Source organism: Stegostoma tigrinum, chromosome 13 (assembly GCF_030684315.1).
Source record: "Stegostoma tigrinum isolate sSteTig4 chromosome 13, sSteTig4.hap1, whole genome shotgun sequence".
NCBI lineage: Eukaryota > Metazoa > Chordata > Chondrichthyes > Orectolobiformes > Stegostomatidae > Stegostoma > Stegostoma tigrinum.
This window is the reverse complement of record NC_081366.1, coordinates 34,523,173-34,536,305: the sequence shown is the minus strand read 5'-3', so window position 1 is coordinate 34,536,305 and position 13,133 is coordinate 34,523,173. Positions and strand designations below refer to the sequence as shown.

Below are 13,133 nucleotides of genomic sequence, written 5' to 3'. Positions count from 1 at the left end.
TTTTATTTAAATAGCACCTTTAACATAATAAAATGTCCTAAAGCACTTCACAAGAATATTTCTTAACTGCATAAGAAATATCAGGGTCCATACAAAAGTTCTTGGTCATATAGCAGCAACATTTTGGATTATTTAAAGTTCACATAGGGTAATATGTTAGAAACTAGCCAGAATTGCATTGATAAACTAAAGTCTAGATGTAACAGAGGGCTTCCATTGAAAATTAGCATAGGCAGGGAAAGTGGAGTCATAGTACTGAGGTGGAAACTGGTTGTCTTAGTAATGTTTTGCATATATGATCAAAAACCCATATTAGAATTAAATATATCAAAATTGTGAATGACCTGGTTCACTGTCAGGTAGTTTCCAGAGAGAGTTATAATGGCTACATAACATAGTTCATAGTAGGACCAAAGACCACAGTTTTGAGCCTTCCAACACTTAATTACTGTTCATCCAGTACTTGAAGTTGGCCATGCAGTCTAATCATTTAGACAACTGAGTAGTCAAAGGAGATGATGGCGAGGTGCAGCTGCATAATGTCAGCATTTGAATGGAAACACATGCTATTCTGTTGATGTCACCAAGGCAGATCATATCTTTGAGAAAGGGGAGGCAGTCAAGGATAGATCTTTTTTTTAAACCAGTGGCAACTAGGTAGAAGAAGGAAGAGAAGTAATTACAGGTGATCTATGGCTATAATTAAATAGATGTGCATAGAATCTACTGAGGACAGTTCCACATGATGGAGGAGACTCTTTGAAAGAACATGGTGTTGTCATTATTGGCCTTTATCACATAGGTTGTATTTGTGACCTTGATAAGAACATAAATAGTGTACTGGAAATTAAATAAGATTTTATAAAAAGGAATTACAACAACAGTAAGGCAACACCTTGCAAGAAAGGCACATTTTAGCAGGCATGAACTTTGAACACTCTAAGGGTCGACATCAGCAGAAATGACTGCAGACGAACCTTGTACACCCTAAGATCTGTATCAACCTTGACAGCAAACTAGAATATAAACAGATTCCTGTAGACAGTCCAAAAATGTGCAGGTTAGGCGATACTAAATCGTCCATAGTGTTCAGGGATGGGTAGATTAGGTGGCTGGGTCAGTGTCGGACTTGTTGGGCTGAAGGGCAATGAGAAATAGTTTGTTTTTTGTCCTTACTTTTTTTGAAGGTAGACTTAAAGAAAGCATTTTTGATACTTTTTTGATGGCAAAAAAGGTTTTTAAAATAAAAAGTTGTTTGAAATTATCAGACGTTTGAGAGTTTTTTTAAAAAAGCAGAGTACATGAAAGTATAACATTACATCACCTTGGTGACTTGGACCCTGCCCCTTCTCAGAACAGCAAAGAGTAAACTCTTCCCGCTAGCAGCTTTGAAATCTTATCACACACCTGTGTAGCAAGGTGAGAGATTTAGACACATCTGTAAGTTTAGAAATTCAAAATTTAGTCATGTCTCTGCATCAGTAATCCATTTGGTTTCTTCCAGAGCCACAGTGGATTTCATTTCCATGTTTCATACAGGTTTCAAGAACATAAAAGAGAACTGTGAACTGACTGTGATCACTTACGGGTTGAATAAAAAAAGCACTGGTTAAAACCACCAAGCCTGGACATAAATTGTTTCTGAAAAGGAGGCTGATAAAATTACTTGATACAATTTACAAGTGCATTTACACAATGGGAAATTTAATTAAGTTGGGATAAATGTAAATGAATTTAAATTTTTAAATTTTAAACAAGCGCAAAAGGAAACAGTCTAAGTGGTTTTAATTTCTATCAAAAATGAAAAAGATTGGTTAGAAAGAAAATTAATTGAAAGCTTAACAAAACCCATCAGCCCAACAACACTGCAGAGGCTATATACAAAAGAAACCCTCAAGTCTGTTGTCATATTTGATCTTGGATAATTTTAAAAGTTGAGTATAATTGAGCAAATTACTTTCGAGAATAAAGGTGCTCGTAAACAAACCAGCAGAATTTTGAAATGCTCGAACCCTCAGTGTATTTGATTTCTATTTTAAAGATAGTTTTTTAAAAAAACTGGATAATAAGGGTTTTCAAGGGTCTGAGATTGAGATATAACGCTAATTAGTGGGAATCCCCACTTTAGAGTAAAAGAATACTGACAGGGGAAAAAAATGGCAATATCAAATGGGAATGGGAATTACTCATCTGAGGTTTAGATGAATGTAACAGACTGAAAGTAAAAAGTGTAGATGAAATAAAATAATTCACACCTTTCTCCGAGATTCCGCTCTGACATTTTGTTTTTGAACACCACTGAATTGAATAATTTGACCACCAGCCACAGCACTGGGACCTTGTGGGGAGGATTCGCATGCCATGCACCACTTCTGACCTTTCCAACTTTTGGTTTTACAAAAAGATCACCTGAAAGTCAATAATGCATGACACGATCTTCAGATGCAGATGTAAGTATGATGTCTGAAGTAAGTAACGTGAGGGAACGCATGGTGAATATGTACTGAAAAGTGTCTCAGACATGTATACCTGTTTGCAAAATGGTTATTGTAACCTGAAGAGTGAGAAATCATTTTTAAAGATAACTGTTTAACATCTTTTGCAAAATAGCCTTGTGTAGTTGCCTTAAAGAGCAACAGCCTTCTGTGGTTATCTTTAGTAACGATCCACCATGGTAATCAACTGCAAACATTAAATTTGATCCATCAAGCCACATCTCATCCTGGGATTTGACTAGCTCAGTATTACCATCAGAATCATAACAGAACACAATATACAAATTTAAAATACTGAATAACTACACTTATGTAGTTTTGTTGAATTCCACTCTGGCTCCTCTTTTCAAATAAATACATCACCTTGTTTTGATTTTTTCCAAAGTCATCAGGTTATCTTTGTTACATGTATGTTTAAGTTGGTAGCTGACATTAACCGCTCAATTTACTCCACTTACAACCAGTACACAACTGATTTATTCCCTTATCCTCGATTATATGATAAATTCTACAACCAGTGACTTATTTTTGAGCCATGATGTGGAGGTGCCGGTGTTTGACTGGGGCAGACAAAGTCAGAAGTCACACGACACCAGGTTTAGTCCAACATGTTTGTTTGAAATCACAAGCTTTTGGAGCGCTGTTCCTTCATCTTACTTCACCTGACAAAGGTACAATGCTCTGAAAGCTTGTGACTTCAAATAAACCTATTGGACTATAACCTGGTGTCATGTGACTTCTGACATTATTTCTGAGCATTACTACTGCATATATGTTTAAAACTAATGATTTATGATTTATCAAATTTATCCTTTCCAACTACCAAAATTCTTTTAGTGACGTAAAAATATCCATTTAATAAGTTGAATATAAATAGGTAGATATTTTGACGTGAGTATTTTTTAAATTATGAAGAATGGATTCCCAAAATCATGAGAAAGTGGATAACATCCAATAAGTTATAATGTTTCCATTTTTTTCATAAATGAAACCACAAAGATATACATTACTAGGTATTACAGATTCTACATTAAAATGCAGAATATTCATAATAAAATGGATTAATTTCCCTACATTCATTGGTGACCAGCAACTTCCCGATATTAAAAGTAAGATTTGGTAAATACTATTTTCTCCAGGCACTGATGGACTCCGCAAAAGGAAGCAGCTGCTTTAATCTGTAACAGCTAATGAATGGGAACCCAAAGAACTAAGAATAATATACTCTCTGGTTGCTGGATGTATATATATTGCTGCTACTGCAGTTGAACAATTAAACTCAATTTAAGTAAATGTATTAAAAAGCAATGTATAACTAGGTATGTCAGCACAGGGGAAAAAAGAGAGAGAGTCAGGCTTTAAAACTTAAAAGCCTCTTTATTCCTTCACGGAAGACAAGCAAATGCCACAACTTGTGGCAGCTACAAATATACTTTACCCATAACTATGAGCTGAATCAACACAGATTATCGAGTTATCTTGACTGACAAAGAAACAGTTACAAAAAAAAAAGCATATTTTATCAAAAGGTCAATGGACCATTGCGTTTCACATGTATTGAATTACTTTGAACTGCATCTGCTTTAACACAAGACGAGGGACTGTGTTTTTTTTAAAGTTATGGTTGAAGTATGGATCAGATATGACACTGAGAGTTCCCCGCTGTTCACTGAATGGTGCCAGAATAACAAACTATGGAATTATACAGACTAGACCCCAGTAATGACACATCAACAATGCTCCCCTGGATCTCACACAGTATGAATTTTGGTCTATTTAGGGGTCAATTCCTAGTGTACTTCAAAATAATTCACTGAATTATTTCAAAAGTTTGAGGTACAAAATAAGAATGTCTAAATGCATCTAAAACTGCATTTAGTTGAATGATCATACTGGCACACAACATTAAAACGATAGTGAAATACTGCCACTAGTTTAATCACTTCTGTGCATTCTCCATTACCGTATTTACTTTTATAAAAGCTGATTTCATGTAAACTTGACTTCAAAATTTGTGGCCCAAAAATAGGAATTTTTCAGTTTTCTAAAAGTCACCCTAGATTTTGAAGGTTCAATGGTCAAAAATTTCAGAACAAAAATATAATGCTGGAGACATTAATGACTTGAGTTTATTGTAAATATATAAATACGAATGAAAATAAGAATCTGTAAATAAAACAGATTTCATTTTTACTTTTACACACGTGTGTAATATTATAAAAAATAGTTAGCTAATCAATATGAATTCTTTAGTGTTGTTTTTTGTTTTTTCTTACTCTATTCCATTGATAAATTTACTTTCATATTTCACTTGGGGCCCATTCAAGTATATACGTCCACACCTCATAAAAGATTACCAGTGTTAAAAGTTGATGCCATGATTTTAGGCCTGAAAGGTCGATCTCAAATTTGATTTTTACATAATTCCTTCATAATTGTATATAACAATATACTTACAAATAACATTTTGTATAAATGTAAGTAATAACTGAAAAATATGTACTATTTTATACTGGACACAGAAATTATTATTTGGAGGTGATTAATTACAATAAGCATGAAGCATTCTGTCACTTAAAGACAAAAACTTTAATTTCAAGAAGTCTGAGCTAACTCTCATCCTGACTTTAATATCAGAGTCCAATGATACACTCTTGCATAAATCAGACCAAAAAGAGAGAAAAAATGTTTCTTTTTTAAAAACAAACAAACTTATCAAATGTCTAGGTTTTATTCTGAGCAGGCATTTTTCTTTTTGCTTCACTCTGTTCAACTCCACCTCCCATCAGAATCTATGTCTAAAACAGCCTCCACTGCTCTTAAAATGCAACTTTAAATAACCTGCATTTGTTGATGAAGTTTTGGCAGAGAACTTGCATAAATATGTCATATATCAGGTAAAAAAAAATAAGTCAGTGTACAGCGATGTCCGAGCGAAACTCGATTTCAGAAATTTGGAGAACTGGAAGCAGGAGCTGAAAGGCATCTTGAATGTAGGTTGCACTATTGGAAGCCTGAAAGAGAAGTTTAAATAAAGTTACAAAGACTGCTGGTGAGATTTGATTTTGGACAAAAAAAATACTTACAGATATTCACTAGCATGACTGAAAAAGGATAAACTGCTGAGTTTTGCAGGTTTGCCTCTTCACTTCAATTAACGTATGACTCTTACAGGCATAATGCTGGTATCTCAAAATCTAAATGCTTCCAACCTTGATTTTCTTTCCCCCTGAGTTTTGTTTTATAATCAATTCGGGGTGAAAATTAATACTAATGATCAGACATCATAAACATTAAAGGAAATTGACTGAATACCAGATAAATTAGAAAATTATGTTCAAGCAAGATCAAGTTGAGATTTTAAAATGTTTTAGCTCATCACGGATGGCAAACACCAAACGAATGTGTACTCTAGGGATAGCATTTCATATGGCCTGCTCTGTTTTCAATATTTGGTCCTCTGATCAATTTGATGTTTTCTTTTATGCTCTTAATGGCCACCATACATAAAACACTTGTATAAATTAGTAGTTTTCTTTTGTGGTGGTCACAGAATCACAAAAATGATATGCATTGCAAAATTTTATAAGGTGAAATATTAAAAGTTAAATGCATATAAGCACAACATTTATTAATTGGAAAATGGTTACACTGGAAGAACAATGGGCCACTGGCAAACAACATGTGATAATTTTGATTAAGTAGCATTTCTGCACCATATTGCCAAAGGAAATTCTCTCCAACAGCAAATTGCTTAATTTCCCAATATACTTTATGGTAACCTATTCACATTGGCTCTTTACACTACACTTTCTATAGTCCAATATATTTATAGAGTTCTGCAAAATGTACTAATAATATTTGTGTGTGATGATGTGTTATGGCAACTTAAGTAAAACAAAAACTTGCCTATACACTACATACCTAGGGTGTTCTAAACCATTGCTGATGCAATGAGCTTTTGAAGTGTCACCGCTATTATTCAAGTAAGTTGAGCAACCATCTGGATAAATTCAATCGCTCAAACAATAATGTGAAATGACTGATCATGTTCTTTGTGATACTGTAAATAGAGATGTTGAGCTAAATTTGCTATTGAAGTGAGTTAGTTTATCTATTTTAAGGAAAACAGATCTTCAACAGTAGAAAAATAATTACATTGACTTTTAAATCGATGCTTTGGATTTCAACTAAATGATGCCACAGAAAACAAGAATCTTGCACTTAGCATGTGACAGATCCTGAGGTCTTTCCAAAATGTGTCACATTTAACTATTTTTGAAGTATAATTACTGTTATTATGCAAACATTGAACTTACATACATCAAGGACACATATCGTAATGAGATAAAAGTGATGAGTTACTTTAGTTCATTTTTGGTGCAGTTGGTTACACTAGGCCTCCTCTGTTTCAAGTAATGCTCTGGAATAATTTAACTCCACCTATGTGTGCCTTAATGTAAGATCTTTCCTCAAAGATGGTATCTCCAAGAATGCATCATTCCTCCAGTTCTACATTGATGTGTCACTCTTTAGTGTATGTCCAGATGCTGGAACTGAAAGTGTCATCATCACTGAGCCCATCTGATGTGTATGTCATGGAACTTTGGTTAATGTAGTGAATTCAACCAGATGCAGTGCATACATTGATCTCAATATAAATTACCTCCAAAAATACTCCAGTAATTAATGGATTAAGAACCTCTACCTTCTCTTTAGCCTGTGAAGAAAAGACAAGGTGAGTTGTGAGCATCAAAATTAAATATTGGAAGGAAAGCTGGGAAACACACATTTTTAATACGACAATGGAGAAAACCAAGTTATGGCCAAGAAACATTTACTTTTCAGTTGAATGAAAAACAGAGTGCAATCTTGATTACAGGCTTTGTTACTGCTGCTGAGGAGCAAATCAGAACGCTTGCAGCAGCAGGCAACTGTTTCTTCATCTCTTCAAGTTACAAGGCCCAATAACAAAGTTCATATTAAAACAAAAAACTTAGGATAAGCTGAATGAATTCTACTGGATGTAACCTACAGGCATTTATTTGACAGCATTGCAAGTTCTACACCACATCTCCACCCACTTCAAGAGATATTATAATTTGATTTTCAATTCTGTACGAGGGGAAAACAAAACTCAATTCCTTACCCCTATTGTTGTCAAACAGGTGGTAAATTGTTTAGAAAGAGCAGCCACTTCCTTACATAAGGCAATTGTCACTCTGTAAATGGAAACCAGAATTAGGAAAAAAAATGTTCAAGAATTCAAAAGACAATAAAATGCTCATTAAGACAGATGCAAGAATACCAAATTTCAAAGAAAAATAACAACTTATACTCCAATGAAAAAAGGGTTCTGACTGGATAGCAAATAGATTGTGATTGGTTGAATGCACCAGGAAACAGTTGTATCCCAAGTTTAATTGAAAAAAATCAATGCTTGGCCATGTTGTGTTTGCAAAGCACAAGGTCCAGCCTATGTACAGATGTAGCTTCTAGCAAGTGTGCATGAGCCACATTGTGAGACTGAACAATAGCCTTAAAAAGGTTGTTAGTGTAATTCTTAGCATAATTAATATTGTATGACTGCTGTTCAAGATGAAATATGCACATCATGCTCTGAATACATGAGCATCACCAGGTTGAGTAGAGTCACTATTCTAAATCGGTAGAACATCTTCTTAGCTTGATGGCAGCACATTGATACCAGAGTAAACCATTTGTGTAGCTATTTCATAACAGAATTAAATGATTGAGCAACAATTGAAACCAGATTTTCAGCAGTCTTTTCTTTATTTCCTGCAACTATCAAGTTCTCTGCTCCCAAAGCTCTGGTCTGCTTACAGACCAGTCAGTCTTACGTCAGTGGTCAGCAAGGTTTTGGAAAGAATTCTGAGGGATAGGATTTATGACTTTTTGGAAAAGCACAGCGTGATTAAAGGGAGTCAGCATGGCTTTGAGGGGGGCAGGTCATGCCTTACAAATCTTATTGAGTTCTTTGAGGAAGTCACGAGACAGGTTGACGAGGGTCGAGCAGTGGATGTGGTGTACATGGACTTCAGCAAGGCATTTGATAAGGTTTCCCATGGCAGGCTCATTCATAAAGTCAGGAGGTATGGGATACAGGGTGATTTGGCTGTCTGGATTCAGAATTGGTTGGCTGACAGGAGGCAGAGAGTGGCTGTAGATGGTAAGTATTCTGCCCAGAGGTCAGTGCTGAGTGGTGTCCCGCAGGGCTCTGTTCTTGGGCCTCTGCTCTTGGTAGTTTTTACAAATGACTTGGATGAGGAGGTTGAGGAGTGGGTTAGTATGTTTGCTGATGACACAAAGGTTGGAGGTGCCGTTGATAGTAGAGGGCTATTGCAGGCTTCAGCGAGACATTGACAGAATGCGAAGCTGGGCTGAGAAATGGCAGATGGAGTTCAACCTGGATAAATGCGTAGTGATGCATTTTGGAAGGTCGAACTTAAATGCTGAATATAGGATTAAAGGCAGGATTCTCGGCAGTGTGGAGGAACAGCGGGATCTTGGTGTTCAAGTGCATAGCTCCCTCAAAGTTGCCACCCAGGTGGATAAGGTTGTTAAGAAAGCATATGGTGTTTTGTCTTTCATTAACAGGGGGATCGAGTTTAAGAGCCGCGAGATTACGCTGCAGCTCTACAAAACCCTGGTGAGACCACACTTGGAATATTGTGTCCAGTTCTGGTCGTCCTATTATAGAAAAGATTTGGAGGCTTTGGAGAGGGTGCAAAGGAGGTTTACCAGGATGCTGCCTGGATTGGAGGGCTTGTCTTACGAGGAGAGGTTGACTGAGCTTGGACCTTTCTTTCTGGAAAGAAGGAGGAAGAGAGGTGACCTGATTGAGGTGTACAAGGTAATGAGAGGCATGGATAGAGTCGATAGCCAGAGATTTTTCCCCAGGGCAGGATTGACTGCCACGAGGGGTCATAGCTTTGTGTCATTAGGAGGAAGGTATGGAGGAGACATCAGAGGGAGGTTCTTCACCCAGACAGTTGTGAGCACATGGAATAGTTTACCAGTGGTAGTTGTGGAAACGGAGTCATTAGTGACATTTAAGTGACTGCTGGACATGCACATGGACAGCAGTGAATTGAGGGGAATGTAGGTTAGGTTATTTTATTTTTGGATTAGGATTATTCCACGGCACAACATCGTGGGCCAAAGGGCCTGTACTGTGCTGTACTTTTCTATGTTCAAATAACTATTTATCATATATTTGAGAAGGAGAGGAATGTCGATAATAAATGGAGAGAATCAGGGAAGAGAAAATAACAGCATCAGTTTGTTTCCACTTACAAGACAGAATGCTGTACTAATGTAATACATTCCATACTGTTTACTGGCAGCCCCAATATGGTGAAGTAGATAAACCAGTATCAGAGATAGTCTAAAAACGATTCATTCATGTTTTATACTATTTAATATGTAATTGTCTTTTCCTAAACAAGGTTGGTCAAACCTGGATACAGAATTCAAAAGTAACTTAACTATCACCTTGTAAAAAAGTTTTCCATTGCTTGTTTACAACTTATACTCTTCTCTATTAAACCTAAAACTTTAAGGAACTCTTTTCTGATATTATTTTCCTGATACTTAAGGATTTTTATGAGGTGAAGTCAGGACAAGATGACAGTGTCAAACTGGCAAAAGCAAGTCAACATCTCATTTCAGATTCAGTTTTTAACTGAAAGCAAAATCAGACTGATTATTCCTTAGTATCATCCAAGGCCAAGTTCACCAATTATGTATTGATTTCCCAACTCATTGCGTTTCTCTACATTCACTGAAGAGCCCAACATTACTGGGAACAAAGTTCACAAGATTCCATTGTAAAATATATGCACATTAATTTAAAAATGCAAAGCAACCATTTTCTTCTATTCCAGGAATGATTAAAATCTTGTATGAACTTTAATGCTAGATATAATCATCTGGCCAGGCAGCATTTGATGAAAGAAACAGTGTTAAAATGTCAATTTACTGTCCTTTTAATTAAAACATTAGAAATGTATAGATTTTAATTAAATGAACGTGAGGAGGTTTTGAAAAGAACAAGAAAGATTGAGGGTGAAAGAAAGGAGAGGTTAATGAAAGGGGGGGGGGAGAAAAGACCAAAAGCAAAATCTCCCACAAAAAAAAGGCAAACAGATGAAATTACAGTCTGAAATTGTTGAACTTAACATGGAGTCTGGCAGGTTGCAAAATGCTTAATTGAAAGATGAAGTACTGTTTCTCAAGTATGTAACATCAATTCTACGATGCAATGCTTTGGATCAGTCTTCCTTTACTCTCAACCAAAGACTCCCTGACAATGCCAACTGTGTTTATCCTGCTTTAAGCCATTCTGCATTAATTCCTTCTTCTCCTTCCCAGAACCTTGTCATCACCTAAGCCCCCAGCCTCCACATTCAGCAAACTAGCCTCCACTATTTTGATCATCTCCACCACGATGTTACTACCGAAATCAGCTTCCTTTCCCCTTTCAGCACTCCCAAGTGATTACTACCTCCAGGACATCTTGGACCACTTGTCAATCACCTCCAATACCCATCCTGTTCCAATGGCCCATTTCCAATGAAGTTCAGGAGGTGCAACACTTGCTGTTTCCCTTCCTCTCTCCTCACTGCCCAAGGTGCAAAGCACTCCTTCCAGGTGAAATAGTAATCTTCCTCAGTGGGATTTTAGTTTTACTTTTGCTTTTTGGATGCCAGCTGTTCAAACTATCATTCATACCTCCTCTAGATGCACCTTTTTTTTTGCTATTCCCTTTGGCATTGCACTGCACATACCCTTTCATAGTTTAAAATTTCTTGCCTTTCATTGTACCACAAGTAGAGTTTTCTTTTATTTTCCTCCCCAACAACTTCACCCACCATTTTGTTTGCTTAAACCTATTACACTTCTAACTTTTCCCAGCTTCAATGAAAAATCATCAACCTGAAATTTTAACTCTGCTTCTCTAGCCACTGATATTACTTAAGCTGCTGGGTAACATTTTCTTGATAATGTTTCAGAAGTCAGCATTTGCAGTGTTTTGCTTTTGTAATAGTATTAAAATATCATACTTTGACAGTGTTTTGGCACGATCCAGTGAAGCCACATCATGGTTCTGACCGTGAAGAATTAGTACTGCCACTTTATGGAACTGTTCAATAGATCGTGCAGTGAGTTCTGCCAGGCTTCTTATAGCAGATGTGTGGATGTTCTGTGAATTTCAGAAACAAATTATGCATTTTGAGTTTAGGTCAAGCAGGTTTTTTCCTCCTCAATCAATTTACCTATTTAAAACCATCATCCAACTTGCTTTTTGGGTGATTTAATACAATATATTGGAAACTTTGACGACGTTCAGACTCTGATCACAAACATTTATCATCCTCGTCGAATATGAAGTAGCAGGCAGTGAGCAAAATACATTCTCCAGCATCTGCAGTTCCCATCATCTATGAAAATTACAGTTTCTAAGGTGCATATTTGTTAACAGTACAATAATAACATTTGTGTGCAAAGAATCTGTGGACATTTAAAAGATCTGTTCCGCAAGTTTTATACAGTGCCAGATGCTTATTAAATAATCAATACCATCACATGACATAAGTTTGCTGAATATATTTCTAGGCAAACAAGACAACACATCACAGAGTTGCACAAACAGGCATCTCATAAACAACTATCACCAAGCAGTAATAGTGGTAACTGCCAATGCTGGAGAATCTGAGATAACAAGGTGCAGAGCTAGATGAACCCAGTAGGCCAAACTGCATCAGAGGAACAGGAAAGCTGACTTCTTCAGAAGTCATAGCCTTAACAAACCATATGGCTGTTCTCCCATTAGAGACAGACAATTAATTGTGGCTCAACCAGAGGGTCACCATGCCTCAGGCAGGGGGGAACAATACTTCATCGCAACCTCAGCCGGGACAGTGATTGAGCCCACATTATTGGTGTCACACGGCATCACAAACAGGTTATCTAGCCAACTGAGCTAAAGCTCTTTAACTTAAACTCTCAATTGTTACAAATATGTATGTGCTGCATTTGTTATATATTGATTTGAGCATGTAATTAGCTATAAGTAGCTCAAGCAAGTCAGACTTTTTTAGGTCATCGTGCAGCAAAATCACATTCTTGAACAGGAATACTCAGCCACGTATGTAAAGCTGTGAATGATGAATTTGAACCACACGGAAGACAGTTTTTTTGCATGGTGTTTCAATAATCTAAGATCTAAAAAATATAGCTTACTGGGGCAATGCTGCTGGAACAATTAACAGGATTGTGATTGAATATTATCTACTTGCCTCGTTAAGTGCAACTTCAACAATGCCCAAGAAACTTGACACCATCCAAGGCAAAGCTGTGTTTTTGGAACAGTGATAATGGGAATTGCAGATGCTGGAGAATCCAAGATAATAAAATGTGAGGCTGGATGAACACAGCAGGCCAAGCAGCATCTCAGGAGCACAAAAGCTGACATTTTGGGCCTAGACCCTTCATCAGAGAGGGGGATGGGGGTGAGGGTTCTGGAATAGATGGGGGAGAGGCGGACCGAAGATGGAGAGTAAAGAAGATAGGTGGAGAGGAGAGTATAGGTGGGGGAGGTAGGGAGGGGATAGG

At 36.8% G+C, this 13,133-nt stretch overlaps 1 protein-coding gene across 6 annotated transcripts in view; it reads right to left on the bottom strand.

The window, feature by feature from the left end:
* Nucleotides 1-3,853: 3,853 nt before the first annotated feature.
* The window catches only part of fam114a2 (family with sequence similarity 114 member A2), a 31,090-nt gene continuing 21,810 nt past the window's right edge, over nucleotides 3,854-13,133 (bottom strand). For all 6 annotated transcript variants that reach the window (XM_048543250.2, XM_048543248.2, XM_048543249.2 and 3 more), the window contains 4 exons: nucleotides 11,582-11,721; nucleotides 7,645-7,717; nucleotides 7,162-7,215; nucleotides 3,854-5,509 (listed from right to left, as the gene is read on the bottom strand). In XM_048543250.2, the coding sequence (XP_048399207.2) occupies nucleotides 5,408-5,509; nucleotides 7,162-7,215; nucleotides 7,645-7,717; nucleotides 11,582-11,721 (369 nt within the window). In that variant the 3' untranslated portion in view covers nucleotides 3,854-5,407. The remainder of the gene's footprint in view (nucleotides 5,510-7,161; nucleotides 7,216-7,644; nucleotides 7,718-11,581; nucleotides 11,722-13,133) is intronic.